The sequence below is a fragment of the Panthera leo genome, chromosome C2 (genome assembly GCF_018350215.1).
Source record: "Panthera leo isolate Ple1 chromosome C2, P.leo_Ple1_pat1.1, whole genome shotgun sequence".
Classification (NCBI taxonomy): Eukaryota; Metazoa; Chordata; class Mammalia; order Carnivora; family Felidae; genus Panthera; species Panthera leo.
Window position 1 is genome coordinate 132,597,275 of NC_056687.1, and position 20,384 is coordinate 132,617,658.

The window sequence follows — 20,384 nt, forward strand, 5'->3', positions numbered from 1 at the left end:
TTTATCCATGGTATTGTATATAGTATATACCATTTTCACTGTTATACATTCCACTATTGTGATTATACCATGGTTTAGTTATCCATTCTAACTACCGGCATTTGGTGGTTTCCAGATCTCCTATATATTTTTATCCATGCTGTATTAGCCTTCAGAAAAAAAAAGTTGTTTTTTCCCCTTCATAAATCTTCCCTTTGTCAAGGGCTGAAGGGAACAGCTGGTGCCCCTACAAGCTTGGCAGGAGTGACTGAAGCGTGTGCATTTTCAAATTAAAAAAAAAAAAAAAAAAAAAAAAAAAAAAAATTTTTTTTTAAATACTTATTTATTTTTGAGAGAGACAGAGTGTGAGCGGGGGAGGGGCAGAGAGAGAGGGAGACACAGTATCCAAAGCAGGCTCCAGGCTCTGAGCTGTCAGCACGGAGCCTGATGCGGGGTTTGAACCACAAACTATAAGATTATGACCTGAGTCAAAGTCGGAAGCTTAACTGACTAAGCCACCCAGGCACCCCACATGTGCATTTTTAAATTAAACCCTGTTTACTCAAAATGTGTAGGAGAGTACTTCAATGCCCATACTTCTTTCAAGGGCTCTGCTGAAAGTCTGAAGGTACCTATTGTATTGTAGTCAGAGTGACCCATTAGATAGGCCATGATCCCTTGGATGAGTAGGGATTGGGGGAGAAGAGCATCTCAGGAGTGTTTTATAGCTGGAATATGATGAAAACCAGGCTCCTCTCATCTGCATGGAGTTGATATGGTCAGCTAAAGAGAAAAGTAAGAGAAGTAAACTGCCTGAGGACGAGGGTCTAATTTATCCCATGCAAGTATAAAACATTGCGCTTCCTCCAGAAAATCCATGGAAATATATTGCTATGACATATCAACTTTGGACCATGATTACTATTTCACATTGCAAAGTGTGTTAGAAGATACCCAGGTGGTCATAGGTGACCTTCATTATTATGTTATATTATCCCCTGTATTTCTTTATAAGGAAAAAATATATATAAAATCTTCAAAATGATCAACAAAGATTTGAATGTTAGCTATTGATTCAGAGTCTCACAATGTGGCCAAACATATACGGTTAGCATTTTAGGCTCCTCATTTTAAACTATATATAGTAGCTATATTTCCAGAAATGTAATTTACTGATAATGAAAATTTATTTTAAAGCTATGTAAGTCTGGGGTGCCTGGGTGGCTCAGTCGGTTGAGCATCCGACTTTGGCTCAGGTCGTGATCTCATGCCTTGTGGGTTCGTGCCCTGCATCGGGCTCTGTGCTGACAGCTCAGAGCCTGGAGCCTGCTTCGGATTCTGTGTCCCTGTCTTGCTCTGCTCCTCTCCTGTTTGTGCTCTGTCTCTCTCTGTCTCTGTCTCTCTCAAGAATAAATTAACATAAAGGAAAAAAAAAAGCTATGTAGGTCTGAATTTATAGGTGAGAGCATTCACTTCTTTGGATTTCATGACTACATACACTTATGATTCCCACATCTCTATGTCCAATCTAGATCTTGCTTTTGGGCTCCAGATCCCTATGTCCCATTATCCACTTGGGAGTCTAGCTCTAGCTCTTCCTCCTACTTTCTAATCTTAAACAACAGCACTTCCATCTACACAGCACTCGAAGGTAGGTGGTGTGAGACCTCTTCCCTCACACAGTCCCTGTGAGTCCCATCATAAGATCTCTAGAAACAGTTAAATTTTTTCATCTCCAGTGCTTCTACCATAATTCTGGTCACTACCTTATCTCAACTATAAATGTTAATTTGTTTTCCCATTCTAATCTAGCAGACTAACTGCTAATTTCCTAGTGCACAGATCCTTTTTGCCACTTGATCTAAGAGACTCTGGTGTACTCCAATAGTTGGTGTCTTCTGTTAGATTTTTAAACATGTCACTCTCTCCCTACTTTTTTTACTTGTCCTTTGGATTTTGGCTTATAAGTTGCTTTTTGGGGATGCCTTTCCTGATCCTGCAAGAGTCTAAAGATTCTCTTAAGTGTTTGCATTGCATTTTAAGTTTATTCCAAACGAACCACTTCCAGGGCACTCTAACAGCCTGTTTATACTCCATTCAAGGAAGTAGACGGTCTTATTCTACATCGTTATCTTCAGAATTGAGTACAGTGCCTGGCACAATCACTCACCCAACAAATAATCACTATATCCAGGCACTCACCTCAGCACTCAGAATATAACAACGAATGCAAATGATATAGATTCCCTGTCCCCATGGAGCTTATCTTATGTTCATTCTAGTGGGGAGACACACAGTCAACATAATAAAAAAGTAAGTCATATACAATATATTAGAAGATAAGCTCTATGGAAAAAAGGAAGAGGAAAGAATAGAGCATGTTAACCAGGACTAAGCATGCTATGGTAGCTGTCTATAGCAGGTTGCAGTACAGATGGGGTTCAGGATAGGCTTCAATGAGAAGATAAAACTTGAGTAAAGATTTGAAACAGGTGAGGGACTTAGTCAAAGACTGAGTGGGGACAGAGTGTTCCAGGCAGAGAAAATAGCCAGAACAAAGATCACAATGCGTGTACATTCCTGGTGTGCAGAGGGGCTGGCATGGCAGAATGGAGTGAGAGAAGGAAGAGCAGGAGATGAGGTCAGAGAGATAATATGGCCACGGACTAGTCATGTAGGGCCTTGTAGATCATTATAAGTGAAGACTCTCACATATTTTAAAAGGACCCAGGCCAGGGTGGTAAGAATAGAAGAGAAAAAAGTGGGCCTTTTTTGGAGGTAGATCAATAGTATATGAAGGACACTACACTAGGTGAGAGAGAGAGAAGTCAAGGATGACTCCAGGTTTTTGTCCTGAGCATCTATAAGGATGAGAATTGTCATCGACTAAGATCAGGTGGCTGTGGGGAGAAGGGGCTTGGCAGGGAAAAGGAGATCAGTTAACTTCTGAGCAGGTTAGGCTTGAGCTGTTTATTAGACATCCATACAGTACTGTCAATTAGGCAGCTGGATCTGCAAATGGATCATATCTCCACAGAGATTATGAGAGGTCTGGGCTACAGATACAAATCCAGAAATTCTCAGCATGTAGGTAGTATCCAGAACCAAATGACTGGAGGTAGATAGGGAAAGGAAAAAGAACCAAGGACTGAGTCCTAGAGCCCTCCAATATTAAGAAACTGGGCACAAGAGGGAGAAACTCCACAAAAGAAATTGAGAAGGAGTAGCTAGTAACATACGACAAACCCCAAGGAAGTATGAAGTCCTGAAAGCCAAGTAAAGAAGAGTTTTAAGAAAAAAGTATATACCTGAAATTAACATTAATATTGCATGTTAGTTATGCCTCAATATAAAATAAAATAAAAAATTAAAAATTTTGGTTCCACTGAATCTGGTTATTTAATCCAACCATCAAAATACCAAATTACAAACACTCACCTGGTTATTAATTCAAGGAACCATGTATTTGTGGATGAAGGCAGACTGTGTTCACCTAAAGAAGGATACTATAATCTTTTTTTTTTTTAATTTTTTTTTTTTTTAACGTTTATTTATTTTTGAGACAGAGAGAGAGACAGAGCATGAACGGGGGAGGGGCAGAGAGAGAGAGAGAGAGAGAGAGAGAGAGAGAGAGAGAAACAGAATCCGAAGCAGAATTCAGGCTCTGACCTGTCAGCACAGAGCCCAATGCGGGGCTCAAACCCACAAACCATGAGATCAAGACCTGAGCCAAAGTCAGACACTAAACTGAGCCACCCAGGCACCCCTGTAATCTCCCTCTTACCCTGACCTAAAGTAATCTGTACCTATTTATCCATGTAACTGTGTGCAGTATAAAGGGAAATATGGAGACTCTTTGGATTATTTGCCACAGACACTTGCTATGGCAGATTGCAACCTTCACATCCCCAGTTAGTCCCTTATTCCTGTCTATTTTTAATTCCCTATTAAAACCCTTATTCCTATAAAAAAAAAGAAAAGAAAAAGAGAAAGGCATAATCAGTTATGCCAAACTCTGATGTCACTGGTGATCTTGAGACAGTTTACCGGTGTGGTAGGGGCAAAGGTCTGACTGGAGGGCCCATAGGAGAGAATGAAGGAGGAGAAGAAATGGGGATAGCAGAAAGCCAACACTTGAGTAATTCTGCTGCAAAGAGGAAGAGAAATATGGCAGTAGCTGCAGAAGTAAATTAAAGGAAGATTTTTTAAGATGAGGGAAATAATGTTTATATACTCATGGGAATAATCTAGGAAGACTCCTACAAAAGGTCCTTATTGCAGGACACAAAGTGAAGAATTGCTAAAGTGATAGTCTCAAGTAGGCAAAAGGGGATAGGATCTAATGAGTTAGTAGGAAGATTAACTTTAGGGCCTTGGTAAGTATTTGTTGACAGAACAAATTCTTTGAATACTAAGATGAACAAAGGTGGTAACACTAAACCAAAGTTAGTGAAATTCCGAAGTTCATCTGTTAGACAGACTTTTCTTATTTTTCTTGCCCTTATTCCTTTTGCCACAAAGTACTATTCAATATTAATTTCAGCTGTTCTCTGTGACCAATAAAAAATATCCACATTTACTTTACTTCAAATATGGATCAAAAGATAAGAGCTTCTAGTAAAATACAGTTTAAGGAAAGAAAATACAGAACCTACTTACCATTTTCATCTACTGCAAGCACACTTGCTCCTTTCCCCAAAAGTTCCTGAACCACCATCGTTAGCCCATTTCGGGCAGCAACATGCAGAGGTCTAGAGGAAAAAATGTATATATGTACACACAAATAGGTACAAGGCCTTGCATGTGCATGCGCGCACATTCTCCCCCTCTCTCTCTCTCTTTCTCTCTCAATCCTGGTTGTTGAGGAGCACTTTTGCAAAGTTATGATGACCCAGAGATACAAAATTGAGGCACCCAGTCCTAACAGCAATAAAGATGGTAATGGGGGACAAAAAAATCAGCGTGCAGAGTACACTGTCAAATCTTGCCAATGTGCATAAGCACAACCCCGGGCCTCACCAGCAATTCACTTTTACCAATACCTCTTGTTTCCTTCTAAGACTCAATGTTTAAAAAGATTTTACTAACTAAACTGCATTCTTAAGTGGTTGTTTTGAGAAATGAAGTTGGCAAATGCATATAATAGAATATACAATAAAAGTCATAAATTGCAATAGCACAAATTCCAATAGGCTTTGAAAGTAATTTACAGGTTCCATGACTAGTTTCTAGAACCTCAAGAGATATGGCTGATATGTGAATGGGAACCAGTATTATGAATTTTTTGTTGTTGTTGTTGTTTTTACCAAGACTCAAAGTAGAATAGCAAACAGAAATTAGAAGAGAAACATGGGAGATGTATGTCTAAGACTTAAGCAGTCACTTGAAAGATGGCTGCTCACATTAAGAACTTGATTCTTTCTGAAATCTCTCTAGTTTACAGACACATGTAAAGCTTTTACCTCATATACTGCTGGTGTCAAATAACATATCATTCCGGTTCATTTCCATAAAACACACAGAATAGTATTACTTTTCTTCATAAAATTATGGGTAATCAGATCAAGAAAAAAAAAATCCACAGTATTTTCCATTATAAAGTTTCAGTCCAAAAACTTTTAAAATGATAAGCCTTTTAATTGTGATGACTTTAGAAATGAATTTTGTCAATTATAAAAATGATACTCTACTTTTTAACTGCTTCTGTGACTGAGACTGATGCCAATAGTCCCATGTTAGAAAAAAAATAACTATTAATCATTTTTATAATTCTAGGTCACAAGGTTTATACCAGACGTGAAAATACTCACGTTTGCAAGGCTGCATTGGTTGCATTGATGAGGTTTCTATCTGTTATCTTTTCCAGTATTAACAAGGCACTAGTTTCATGACCCTAAAATTATGGCAAATAACTTTTAAAAACGTAGGTATCATTAAAGATAAATTTACAAATACAGTAAACCTCAACTCTAGTCCATACAATATGTACATCACCATATAAATGCCATGAATTTTCTTGGCTAATTATGCCTTAAATATTTGTCCAACATGTGTTGGTGGAGTAGGCTTAGGGCAGAGGACAAGAATATTTAAGATTGGAGAGATTAAAGGAAGATAATAATTACATTTAGGCTTATACTCCAAAACTTACTTGGCCCACTGGAGACTTTCATATATCAGGGTGACTAATACAATATTTTCTTTTTTTTCTCAGGAAATTTGATGTCAGTCAGAGATATCATTACAGAGGTTAAAGAGGTTACAGATCATTACAGAGGTTTGATCTCTAGCTCTGTTCACTTTAGTGAAATGGAAAAATTTTAAATGCCATTGTTGATATTAACAATGAAAACATATCCTTAAAATGAGTACCTACCTTGCTGCAAGCCAAATGGAGGGCGGTGTTTTTACTGTTATCTTGTAAAGTCAGATCTGCACTAGCACTGCTAACCAGCATCTCTGGGAGGAAAATTGCATCAAATCTTATGTTTATGAATACATATCTTGGATTACTAATAAACTCACTATAGAGAAAGATACAAAGCAAAAATATCCCTCTAGTGAAAGTTTAAGGACAAGAAAAATACTGTAATATACAATGTACATACTACATGGTCACATTACTGTCTAAGGCACAGACACAACAGCAACTAACTGTGAGAGTTTAGTGCCCTGGATTCATATTCTCCAGTAACTCTACAAAGTAGGCCCCTGTTATTTTTCTCAACTTTGAAAATTAAAAAATTGAGGCATAAGGTCATTTAATTGGCAGAGCTAGGACTCACATGCAGTCCATCTAACTCCAGAGTCAGTGTCTTAACCTCTATTCTATACTGCCTTGCCACAGTGGACTGTTCAGTCAGTAAGGGCAAATGAAAACATTGTGGCCCTAGATAAAAATGTGGGCTGAAAGCCGGTTAATAAAGGTTTAAAGCTCAAGGGTGGGGAGAAAACTGGCAGATTCAATAGAATCAGAAGGTTTGAGATCCAAGTTTTCCATAAGTTAAACATACATAAGCAACATAGCATTATAATAATAAAAGCCTTAACCACTTTCTTTACCAACTGTATTTGTCTGTCCATTTTCTGCGGCCATCATGAGAGGTGTTTTCCCAGAAGAGTCCACAGAATTGACTTGAGCATTATGGCTGAGCAGCAGCTGTAAACACTCTACGTGGTCTGTGAAGGCGGCCGCATGGAGAGGGGTTCTGTAATGCAAAGAAATGGGAAGACTTCACTAAATCTGTAGGTTGTATACTCTCGAAAAAATTATTCCTGAATTTATGATAAGCAATTTTCAAGGGTTTACATATTAGGCTATAAAATCATTGCGTGGATACAAATAGGTTTACTGGAGCTTACTAATTTCTAACAGAGTAATTTGTATTTCTGATAATGTAAAAGGCCCTTAATCTAATATAACATAAAACTGTTAAAAAAATTACATCATTAAAGAAATAAAGGAAATAAATCCTGACCCAGTATTGCCACCCATTGCAACCACTGGACTTTCCTTCAGTCTTTATTCCTATTTAGAAAGCTGCTAACTTTATTAACAATAACCTCTGGGTAATAAACATACCTTTAAAAAAAGGGAAATCTTTATATTTTAAAGTTTTAAAGAGGAAGACTGGCTAAAAATCATAATAAAAATAAGAAAGTCTTTTATAATGAGAACATAGTTAAGATTTTATAATTAATACTTGCAAATATAAAAATCAGCTTTTAGTTAATAAAGGGTTCTCTACAAATTCTTCCACACTAGTAGTTAAAATTTTTTCCTATTGCAAATCAAACTATTTCCTACACAGTGGAGTTCCTACCTTCCTTTTGAATCTGTGGCGCTCACGATGCTGGCACCTAATGTATCGATTAACATTTCAGCAGCACCTTCGTTGTCATTTATCCTGTGTAAGGTAGCACAGTGATCACTCACAGCAATGGTGCACTTCGTAAATAGTTAAGAACAAATGTGATTCATCTGCCTTTACTTACACGGCACAATGCAAAGGACTGAAAGCATTTCCCTCCATTTTCTGGAAAACTTCCTGTTCTAAAAGGAGTTCTACACATGTCTCATGACCTAAATAAGTAAATGAGAATTGGATATTAAAATCCAAAAAAGATACTGAAGTGCCCACATATACACCCACACATCCCTAACACAGATAAGAAAAAACTTTACATGGATTTAAAATAACTAGAGTTCAATGAATATGTTAAACATCACATTTCTAGGAGTTTGAAATCCAAAGCACAACCTCAAGACCTGAAATTCAGAAGCTTCTTATAATTTTATAGCAGTTTATTAACTGCTATAAGCAGTAATAAACTGACACAACAAATGTTTGTTTTATGGGGAAAAAAATTAGTCTCATTATCTTTTTCATAGTAACTAGTTCCAGTCATTTTTAAAGTCATATTTCTATAGCATAATAGAACTTTAAAATTAACATATTTATACAGCATAATTAACTTCAAAATTTAAATATTTTCTGATTTTACTAATGAGCTAATGATAAAATCTCAAATACTACAGAAGTGTCTGGAGGGAAAAAGTACATGCCCCTATCCCTACCCCCAACTCCAGTTCCACTTTCTAGACTGTAATACTATTATCTTAACACTTCCAGAAAATTTCTAGGCATATACAACTACATGCACATAAACGTGCACTTCTTTTTAAAACTTTTATGTAAATTTTTAATTCTGCAACTTGTTTTTCACTTAATAAATTGTATACATCCTTCCAAAGTAGCATATAAAGAAATTGTATTCTTCAATGTTTAGAAAAACTTCACAGTATTAAAGTCTATCATAAATGATCTAATTTCTAATTATGTATTTTGACCGCTGGTTTGTTTTTGTTATAGGACCAACAATACTGTAAATGAAACATTCCAGTACTTAAGAAAAAAAAAAAAACATTTTGTAGGACAATTTTGTAGGACAATTTCCTAGAAATGATACTGCTGGGCTGAAAGACAAGTATATGGATTACTGCTAGATTTCAGGCTCACACTTTTTAATAGCAACTTTGAAGACAAGGAAAAACCCAAACCTCAGATTTTCTTTACCCAATTTTCAAAGCAGGGTTTTAGTTTTAAAATACCCCAACTGCTGTACTAATTGCTGCCAATGAAAGGTTGCATCCTTTTTTATTTTAAAAAAATATTTATTTTTTTATTAAAATTTTTTTTTAATATTTATTTATTTTTGAGAGAAAGAGACAGAGCATGAGGGGGAGAGGGACAGAGAGAGGGAGACACAGACTCCAAAGCAGGCTCCAGGCTCCGAGCTGTCAGCACAGAGCCTGACACAGGGCTCAAACTCACGAACCGTGAGATCATGACCTGAGCTGAAGTCAGACGCTCAACCAACTGAGCCACCCAGGTGCCCCAAAATATTTTTTTTATTTTTAAGTAATCTCTACATCCAATGTGGGGCTCGAACTCACAACCCCAAGATCAAGAGTTGCATGCTCTACCGACTGAGCCAGCCAGGCACCCAAGATCTTCCTTTATCTTATAACTGTTTTTACCATAAAAGTATGTTTTAGGAAATCTGTAGTTGTTCCATCTTCTGTCAGTTCTTTTCTCTAATCCAGGGATTCCCAACTGGAGCAATTTTGCCTTTCAGGAGACATTTAATCATGTTTAGAGACATTTTTGCTCACCACAACTGAGGATGGGGTAAAGGAGTGCATACAGTGGGAAAGAGGCTAGGGATGCTGCTAAACACCTTCAATCCACACGTTAGTCCCTCACAACAAAGAGTTATCTGGCCCACGATGCCAATAATGCTGAGGTTGAGAAGGCTTTTATTTAAGTTTAATTTTATTTAATTTAAATGTTTTACTTATTTTGAGAGAGAAAGAGAGAGAGAGAGAGCGAGCGAGCATGGGAGGGGCAGAGAGGAGGAGACAGAGAATCCCAAGCAGGCTCTCCACTGTCAGCCCAGAGCCTGACCTGGGGCTCAAACCCATGAATCGTGAGATCATGACCTGAGCTGAAACCAAGAGTGGGACACTTAACCCACTGAGCCACCCATTGGTGTCCCTATGTTTATTTTTGAGAATGAGAGAGGGAGCATGAGTGGGGGAGGGGCAGAGAGTGAAGAAGAGAGAGAATCCCAAGCAGCAGTGCCTGCCACTGGGGGTGTGTGTGTTGGGGCGGGGGGGGGGATCGTAGGGGGCTCAGTATCAGGAACTGTGAGATTCTGACCTGAGTCAAAATCAAGAGTCAGATGCTTAACTGACTGAGCCACCCAGGCACCCAGAGAAGCCTTGCTTTCATTCTCTCCAAATGTCAACTCATTACCAAGAAGTAGCCATGGAAATTTGTCCATTATAGATTTAAGGGTTTCCTATTTTCCTAGATAGCAGTTCTCAAGGTGTGGGTCTGGGGAACCTTGGGGTACCACTGATAACTAGTGTTCTGAACTAGCCTGTAAAGAAATTTGCCACTCTTCTAACTAAAATTCTTTTTTGTTTTGAAAAGAGGTTATTTTTTATAAAAATGTTATTTTATACTATGTTTTTATAATGTTATTTATATTATAAATATGTTTTTTATAAAATGTTATTTATATTAACATTTGATGGATTACTTTAATTAATATTCTTAAGTTTCTGTTCTCATTTCCAATATAGTAAATATTAATAGCTCTAACTCCCAGGTCCTGAGACTGAAAGGTTTGAGAATCACTCTCTGAGCAGACTGCATACTGCAAAGACAGAGTTCTGGGCTATGGATTATCTCCAGCAATGATATCAAGGTGAAAACTCATCACTTTGTGTCCTTGTTTATGGAAGGATGAGAAAACTGGTCTCTTCATGTTTCAGAGGGATATTCTGAAGATACATAGAGCTTCACAAAAATTTATAAATTTTTAAAAGCAACAAAAGGATAATATAAATACCCTTAAGAGTGTCCTGTGACTGAATGACTACATAAACTGGAAATCTGGAACTCTAAAACTTAGCATGTATAACCAATTCTTTTGTAATACTTTGTCATCATTCCATTTTAATTTTTAGACAAAGGTTGTTTTCTGGTCTACTGGAGTGCATCCAGTTTTGTTTTTAGCTATACAATAATTACTAGCGGAAGTAAAACCATTTTATATATTCTACTCTCAGAACACCAAACTATAAAATAGACTTTTGGCTATAAATATGGTATTAATTTTAGACTGTCTGTATGGTCTCTTATTGCATATAGCCAATACACATCTAATTCATTCCAGCTCAATTCAGAATCATCACAATTTTGCTACAGTCTGGAAATTAGACGCATCTGTTATGATCCTTAAATGGCAACCAGGCATGAAGCTCATGCAAAATTTTGTCTATTTTGTCTCTTGTACACAACATGTTTAGAGTCTGAATTCAGCAGTAATACAGCAGGAACTCACTTTAGGGAAACCATGTTCTTCATAAAGATCTGATAAGAAATGTACTAGATAGCAACTCTCCAAAGGATAGTTACAGCAGTGTATTCACACTAAATACTCTGCCTGAGGACAGATAGCTTACTGTGTGATTTTTCCAATGGTTAATTCTGATATGTTTAAAAAAAAAAATCAAGCAATAAAAGTCTGCTTCAAAACACTTTCATTTCTTAAATAAAATTCACATCCATAAGGTGTATCCCTACTATATTAGATCGTTTTGGTTTTCCTCTACTTGCAAAGATGTCAAGTTACATCATAAAAACAAATTCCATTGGCAAAATACAGTATCTTTTTTGACTCTGGACTTCAGCCTGAATATTTGGCCACTTCACTCTACTCATTAAATACCAACTTTACTGAGTTAAAAGGGAAAAAGAGAATCTAAAATCCCAAAGGTTTTAATCTTCAACAAAACTGTTCTGGCTAGGGATCTGAGGCAGTAAAAATGAAACTGACTAAACTAAGCTTGTGAATTAGTAATACATTGAACTATTCAAGTTTTGATGGTACCATCAGTACTCAGAGATGATGGATGCCCAACAGTAATCACAGAACAATCCTTAAGAAGAGATCAAAACTTTCTCACAGCAAAAGATTAGAACTCTCAATTCTGGCACAAGGATTAATATGAGCATTCAAATACTGCATCTATAAAATACTTATGAAAACATTTAAACTATAATTTTGCAAGATTCAGGTTTCTCTTCTTTCACCATAACTCAATAACATTATTTGTCAAAATGGCTCCAGTAGGGGGTGCCTGGGTGGCTCAGTAGGTTAAACATCTGACTCTTGGTTTCAGCTCAGGTCATAATCTCACAGTTTGTGAGTTTGAGCCCCACATCAGGCTTTGTGCTGACAGTGCAGAGCCTGCTTGGGATTCTCTCTCTCTTTCTCTCTCTCTCTCCCTCCCTCCCTCCCTTGTTCTTTATCTCTCTCAAAATAAGTTAAAAACAAAACAAGAAAAAAACAAAAAACCTCAAAATGGCTCCAATGAAGAACCATGAAGCAGCACAGTACAGAAAGAGAGAAACCTAAACTCTCTCATAAAGCAGACAGCTGAATTTTAGAACAGATACTATACTTGCTTTTTTAAGCACGTCAACATTTATATCAAGAGGCAATTTATATTTTCTTAACATTTTTTTTTAAATTTTTTTTAACGTTTATTTATTTTTGAGACAGAGAGAGACAGAGCATGAGCGGGGGAGGGTCAGAGAGAGAGGGAGACACAGAATCGGAAGCAGGCTCCAGGCTCTGAGCTGTCAGCACAGAGCCCGACGCGGGGCTCGAACTCACGGACCGTGAGATCATGACCCGAGCCGAAGTCGGACGCTCAACCGACCAAGCCACCCAGGCGCCCCTATTTTCTTAACATTTTGAGGGAAAGTTGTTATGATTATGAACTAGTTTTTTCTAGGTATGCTCCTGACAACTAATAGTAATCTGAATGCTACAATGAAATTCAAAACAAATAAAAATCTTCTATCCCTGGCTAAGCCCAAAGCCCAAAATTTGACAGAACTGATGTCTGGAATGTATGTCATGTATCTTAGCATTTTATAACATGATCAAATCTGTGGCCCTACACAAGGCAAAAATCATTCTCTCTCAACATGCCTCATTACTTATTTTAGTGATATTTCATAAGCCAAACTCCATTTTGAACATTTATACCTTAAACATAGCTCTATACTTCTCTGAGTGAAGTGAGCTTACCTATAAAAGGAGTATCTGGCTGTGAGCCTCTAGGAAGCTAAAAGTATGTGTGTTCTAACTATGCAGCAAAGTTAACAATAGAAGTTTCTGAAGTTTCTACTTCTGTGATCTGCTAGAATTTTATTCCCTTAAAATGTTGAGCATACATGTTACTATTGACATAAGGATCTATGCAGCAAAGTTAACAATAGAAGTTTCTGAAGTTTCTACTTCTGTGATCTGCTAGAATTTTATTCCCTTAAAATGTTGAGCATACATGTTACTATTGACATAAGGATCTTATCTCACAATATGCTCTGAAAACATGCACAGATTTCAGTTCAGAATGTGATACAGTTTCATTTTCTCCACCTTTTTTTGCCTAACACAAGTGCACTTAGAAAGTAAAAGAACATAATCAAACTACAAGCATACTATCCAAAAGACATCACACATGTTATAAAAGTATGTTAAAAATGCAAAATACCTGTTGAAGCAAAGATTTAGAAAAAATTCAGACTTAATGAAAGCTTATCTCAAAAGATCTTTGACAAACTAATGTCTTGGCTTTAGCATGACAAGGGATAGGAGTAAGCTAGAACTATGTAGTAGATGATGTCTATGCTTCCTACCGATCTTACACTTTGCCTTACAAATATTCATGAATATCAGAGTGCTATATACTAGAGTTTCTTGTCTCTACTTGGTGCATTAATGGTACTTAATGTAGATTTGCATGTGTATACTTAACCATTGTAGCAAGCCCAATGAAGTGCTGTATATCCATGATTGTCTGCTATGGCTGGATTTGCATCCACAGATGCTGCTGACTGCAAAAGGGCTCCAAGAACACCAATGTGTCCACAGGCAGCTGATAAGTGTATAGGTGTCCGGCCCCTGCTATCTCGAAATAAGCACTTAGCACCATGTTGAAGTAATGCATCTACACATTCTTCATGGCCTGTAACTGCCTGAAAGAAAAATTATTTGCAGGTAGTTGAATATGTCATCTTGGGTAACATGCCAATTTTTGCTAATTAAAAACTTTTGAAGTCCGTATTTCCCATATTCTACCATCAATCAAAGCATTTATCATTTTTTGAGTAATTCAATATTTTTATTGAAATTTGCCTAAAAGTTTATCTAAAGCATTAACTTTGTCAAAATACACATATTACAAAAAACAGGAACAAAGGAACTTATAAATCAGTGAAAACAAGGTAAAAAGGTGAAAGGTTTCAAAGGTGAAAACGACAAAAATGTGTAAGAAAATAGTTGTGATGAGAAAAAGTAAAATTGACATTAATTCTACTTAAGGTCTTAGGTTTTTAAAATTTTGTTCCAACATTATTGTTTCCTGGATTAAGTTGTGTTTTACAGCTGTTTAAAATTCGCACTCAAAAACTATAATACTAAAAGAAAGAGTAAAGACTATCTGGGAGAAATTTAATGAAGAAGAATAAACATAGCCTAGTTCAGTTTTAGATAAAAGGAGATCCTAAGAAATTTTTGAAAGGCAATGGGAATATTTTTGCTTACCCCTCTATGCAATGCTGTCCTTCCCCATTTATCTTTGGCATCTACATTTGCTCCTTTGTTCAGCAGTGAGTAAACACAGTCCGTGTGCCCGTTGAGAACAGACAGCATCAGAGGAGTCCTGAGCAACAAGAGTAATAATAGGTTCAGTGTTACAACTTAAGACTACTCCATGAAAAACAAACTCCTGTTTTCTAAATATGCCTTTTTGTGATACAACTTCTAAAGTATACTTAAAGTGAGAAAACTGTATTTGTTGTTACTCAGTTACATAGTATGACAGACTTTTAGGGTTAAAAGTATGAAGATTAACACACATCTTAAAAATAATTTAAAAATTATTAAAACTTACTGTCCATTTCCATCTTGAATGTCGACTGCATTCTGTGGTTCTGCATTTCCTATTAGTAGCCGTAAGCACTCTGAATGACCATTTGTTGCTGTAAAGTGGTATTTTAAAATTTCAGTAATTACAATGATAAAATAGAAAATTTCTATCATAGAGCACATTTTCTGGATATAACTGTGGGATAGCTTCATTGAATTTAATAGTCTAAGAGAAAAATATATAGATACAAAGTTTTATATTGCCTTTGTTGGTGAAACTGACTACAGGTATCAATTCCTCATGGTTAATTATGGCCATAGCCATCCCTCACCATCTGCCCTGGTATTATAACGCTCGTTTTATCTGGTTTTCGTGGTGGCAATGTGGTCAAGGGAATGCCTTCAGCTAAGGGATGAAACCATGATTAGATCAAGTCCATCACAACTCTGTTCTCTGCCAATGACAGCTTCCAAGATAAGTGCTGATCCAGTTCTGACCACTGAGATGCTAAGTCTGAAGGCTTCTGGGAAATATTTTTATCCCTGATAATGACAAGTCCTCCTCCTTTTCCTGATTTTAGAGGTGATACCGTAAAGAAGCAGTAGCCATTCTGTGCCATGACTGCAAAGGCAAGAGAATAATAGAGAGTTCTGGTACCACTGCTGAATCAGTCAATCCTGGAACTGACTCTACCTCTGAACATTTTATGTAAGAGGTTAAAACTCTTGTCACTTATGCCACCTTTTAGTTGGGTACTATGAGAATTCCAACTGATACATATACAATAAAAGAAAAAATGATCTTTCTAAAGAATGCATTTATATGTCCAAATACATAAAATGGGCAACGGTATAAAGTAGAAGTAACCAAAAGAAAATAATAAGCTTTTAAGGTAAATTAAATTCTCTGCAAAATTCAGGTCCTTCCCATAATATAATAAAATCTGAAGTTGAAAGAAATATGTAAGTCACGTAATGATGCAAAAAGGAATATCTGTCACTATTCTTCCTAATTAAAAGATGACAATATTTTTTAATGTTTATTTTTGAGAGAGCAAGCGCACGCGCACGCGCGTTGGAGTGTAGGAGGGGAAGAGAGAAAGGGAGACAGAATCCAAAGCAGGCTCCAGGCTCTGAGCTGTCAACACAGAGCCTTACATGGGGCTCAAACTCACAGATCACGAAATCATGACCTGAGTCAAAGTCGGATGTTTAAAACAACTGAGCCACCCAAGCGCCTCGAAATGACAAATTAGTGAAAGCAAGCTAGGTGCCTAATATTCTATAGTAACTTCTAAAAGCTATATTAAATTCTAATAGCGATTAAGATTTGTGGTAACAACATCACTCCACATCTGTATGCTACACTCAGCCAGCAACTCTCATAGTAATCAATAACAGCTGTCACTGAAGCATCCCACCTGGGGATGTGTCGAGGAAATTGTTTGACCCACCATTTCTTTATTTTTTTAACTGCTATTTATTTATTTATTTGAGAGAGAATAGAATAGAATAGAATAGAATAGGAGTAGAATCTTAAGCAAGCTCCATGCTCAGCTCAGAACCCAATTCGGAGCTCGATCCCACAACCCTGGGATCATCACCTGAGCTGAAATCAAGAGTTGGATGCTCAACCAACTGAGCCACCCAGGTGTCCCAGCCCACCATTTCTTTAAGTGACTCGCTTGCACTCAGTACACAGCAGCTACTGAGGAGTTTTTGTGTTTTCTAAGTTCAGTATCTAAAATACCAAGCATAGTACCACTGTAGGAGAAAACTGGCTCACTTTCAGAAAAAAAATAAAAGATCACAGTGTTCTCTTCATGACTTATGAGTACGGTACTCCCTAGCAATCTCCTAATTTGAAAGACATGTGTAGAACCAAAGCTTGTGTTTACTGAATAGGTTGGCACCAACAGTAAACTGCAGCTGTTTCACTGGATAGAATTTATAGACTATATGACATTGGTTAGCGTCTTGGTTCAATATTTATCTATAAAGAGTGCAAACCACTCCATAAAAGCTTTAAATCAGCTCTTCAAATGATCTGTGCTTACGGCATAATTTTTCAAGTTGCTGAATGATATATAACTTCATTCTTTTTCAGAATAAGATAACAGAAAATGGCAGCATTTTGACTTAATTCTTACCATATAACAATATACACACATTTATAGGCGTTTTATTCCACTTAAAAATTTTTTGTTTTTGAGTCCTGCTTAAATATCTAACAGTTTCTGAAAGGCTGCTCTGGAGCAACAGAGGGTGTCACCTACCTACCTAGTCTTCAAAAAGACAAGTTTCCTAAAGGACTAGAAGTAAAGTTCAAAACCCATATTAAAATGTGGTTCTTAAAAATCACTCTACAAAAATAGACTAAGTGAAATGTATCTAATCATATAAAGAAGAAAATAGTAAGGTTTTAAGGTAAATTAAGTCCTCTGCAAAATTCAGTAGTGGGGGGTGAAAAAAAAAATACTTGGCTAGGATTCCTTCCAGTGGACCAGTCTTATTTGTTTTATTCTTTTAAGTCTATTTATTTTGAGAGAGAGAGAGAGAGAGAGAGAGAGAGAGAGAAAGAGAGAGGGAGAATGTGAGAGAGCACAAGCAGGGGAGGGGCAGAAAGAGAGAGCGAAAGAGAAAGAGAGAGAATCCCAAGCAGGTTCTGTGCTGTCAGTGTAGAGCCTGAGGCAGGACTTGATCTTACGACTGTGAGATCATGACCTGAGCTGAAATCAAGAGTCAGACACTTAACCCACTGAGCCACCCAGGCACCTCCTACCCTTTTTTAAGTTAGTTTATTTATTTTTATATTTATGTATTTAGTTTTTAATTTTTTAAATGCTTTTATTTTTCAAAGAGAAAGAGAGAGAGAGGAGAAGGGGTAGAGAGAGGGGGACAGAGGATCTGACACAGGCTCCGCACTGTCAGTAGACAGCCCAATGCGGGGCTCGAACTCATGAACCCTGAGATCGTGATCTGAGCTCTAGTTGGACGTTTAACCGACTGAGCCACCCAGACACCCCTAGTCTTAGTTATTTAAAATGAATACTGACTTGTAGTAATTCCTGTGGAGAGTCAAGAATTTGTATCTGCTAGACATACACAGCTACCAAGTCCTCACAATGACATGGTTACACAATTTTGCATTCTGACACATTTGCAACATCACAAAATCACACCGTGGAGTAGATCTTGCATAAAGTAGGTGCTCTATAACTCCTGTGTGAATACACGTTAAATGTAGTACTCTGGTACAATAAGTCAAAAATTGTTAACCGTTAAATGAAAGCACATACTAATCCAAAATAATTTCCATCAAAAAGAAGTAAAAAATATTGTATTGTTTTGTTGATAAAGTACTTCAGAAGTTAGACTATTACATAAATCCAACTTCTAAGGTAGACAATGATTTTTAAAAGCAATTATAATCTTGCTGTTGGCTTTTCCCTGAGAGAAAAATCATTCGACCTTTCAAAGTCAAGATTATTAAAATAATTACCAGGAGTATAACATATGAAAAATTGAAAAAGAAAAGAGTATTAGAAAGTGGTAAATAAAATCATGCGTAATATTTGACATACCTGCTGCATGTATAGGTGTTCTCTTCAAAACGTAATCTTTTACTAAAATGGAGGCTCCCTGATTAATGAGTACATCCACACATTCAACATGGCCCTTAAAGGCTGCAAGATCTAAGGGTGTTCTTCCACTACTGTTTCTCACATCAAGATCTAACAAAGACTGTACCAACACTTCCAGTGCTTGGTGGTGACCATGATAGGCCTAGGAATAAATAAAAATATAAATTAAAAAAATACATATTTAGACTGACTTCTCAGATGTCTTTGAAAACAAAGGAAGTAAACTTGTCTTCACATTATTATTATATTTGAGATAATCCAAAACTTGCATTATTGAGAATTCAGAAAACTTAACTGTAAGTATTTCTAATAACCAAATAGTACAACGTTAGAGTATATGTTAGAGAACAGGTATACTGCAGAAAATAAATGTTCAAATGACAGGTGATTTTATCACTAGTATATAACTTTCTGATTCATAGCATTCAATGAAAGTGTAACACAGATCCAATTAAAACTTTCAACCTAAGTCTATAATTCCAAAGCCTGTGTTCTTTTTTTCTTCTTTTAAAAGTTTTTTTTTTTTTTTTAATGTTTATTTATTTTTGAGAAAGAGAGAGACAGAGCATAAGCGGGGGAGGAGGGGCAGAGAGAGAGGGAGACAGACACAGAATCCAAAGCAGGTTCCAGGCTCTGAGCTGTCAACACAGAGCCCGACGCGGGGCTCAAACTCACGAACTGTGAGATCATGACCTGAGTCAAAGTCGCACGCTTAACTGATTGAGTCACCCAGGCACCCCTCAAAGCCTGTGTTCTTAATCACAATTCAGTGCTCCACTTAACTCCCTGATAAAATTTGACTATACTTAAATTATAGAGATGGCCAGCAACTGAAGTTAATACTTAAGTCTTCTGATTTCTCAAATTAAAATAACTATCCTTACCTCATAACATGCTATATCTAAAACAATAAACATTTGTTTTAGCACAAAAACAGACAGACTAAATCTGGCTCGAGTAACTGCTATGTGCCAAGTTCTGTCTTAGCTGTACAAAGAGAACACAAAAATTTTTAAAGATTTGTCAGAATGAAGTCCTCTTCTTTATCACAGTTGAGGAAGAAGCTTTCCAGGTAATTCATTTCAAAAACCAACATATCAACTGAACATCTATTACTCTCGTTGGACTAGATGCTGAGCAAGACCTAAAGCAATTAACAAGACCCAGTTCTGGCACAAAACGAATGTTGTCTCTAGTTCACTCATATTACCACTTTGTAGCTAAAGGACTTTTACAAGTCATTTCTGACACCATTCAGACCTACAGCTTAGCAGTTTGTTATCACAGGTGAACTTTTCACTGGGAACTGAAAAATGTAAAATTGTACCATACTTGAGCTAAATCTGAAAATATCCACTTAGCCAGAAATGGGCCCCACACTGCAGCAAAGGGCTGTAAAGTTATTTCGTGCAGAAAATGTCGGAAAGTACCAGAAAGAGGTAAAGTTGCTCTGGGCCTTACTGGTCTCTTTGATGTTTCTCACTACCTACAGAGTTTCTTGACCACCTCGAAGATTAAAGTAACTGGAGATTATGGAACTCTACCATCCTAGGATCACATCTAATCTTGTTCCGTAATAACCTGGTCAATGAGATGATGCTATTAACAGAAAGAAATGTGAGAGATACACCATATGCATAAGACACTAGGAGTGTATAACAAGAAGAGACACAATAAGGATGACAAGAAGCCATGACGAGTTGCCAGAGAGCCTCCCATCAGGATGTCCTTGTATAGGACTGAGAC

At 36.9% G+C, this 20,384-nt stretch overlaps 1 protein-coding gene across 10 annotated transcripts in view; it reads right to left on the reverse strand.

Annotated features, from left to right (window-relative positions):
• Positions 1–20,384, reverse strand: part of ANKRD28 (ankyrin repeat domain 28) — a 197,848-nt gene that overhangs the window by 5,443 nt on the left and 172,021 nt on the right. For 9 of the 10 annotated variants that reach the window (XM_042903092.1, XM_042903087.1, XM_042903088.1 and 6 more), the window contains 10 exons: positions 18,579–18,780; positions 15,020–15,107; positions 14,671–14,788; positions 13,883–14,102; positions 7,975–8,062; positions 7,803–7,886; positions 7,042–7,187; positions 6,356–6,438; positions 5,790–5,872; positions 4,639–4,730 (listed from right to left, as the gene is read on the reverse strand). In XM_042903092.1, coding sequence (XP_042759026.1) covers positions 4,639–4,730; positions 5,790–5,872; positions 6,356–6,438; positions 7,042–7,187; positions 7,803–7,886; positions 7,975–8,062; positions 13,883–14,102; positions 14,671–14,788; positions 15,020–15,107; positions 18,579–18,780 — 1,204 coding nt within the window. Of the gene's footprint in view, positions 1–521; positions 763–4,638; positions 4,731–5,789; positions 5,873–6,355; positions 6,439–7,041; positions 7,188–7,802; positions 7,887–7,974; positions 8,063–13,882; positions 14,103–14,670; positions 14,789–15,019; positions 15,108–18,578; positions 18,781–20,384 lie in introns of those variants that run through there. The other variant, XM_042903089.1, reaches the window with a different exon arrangement.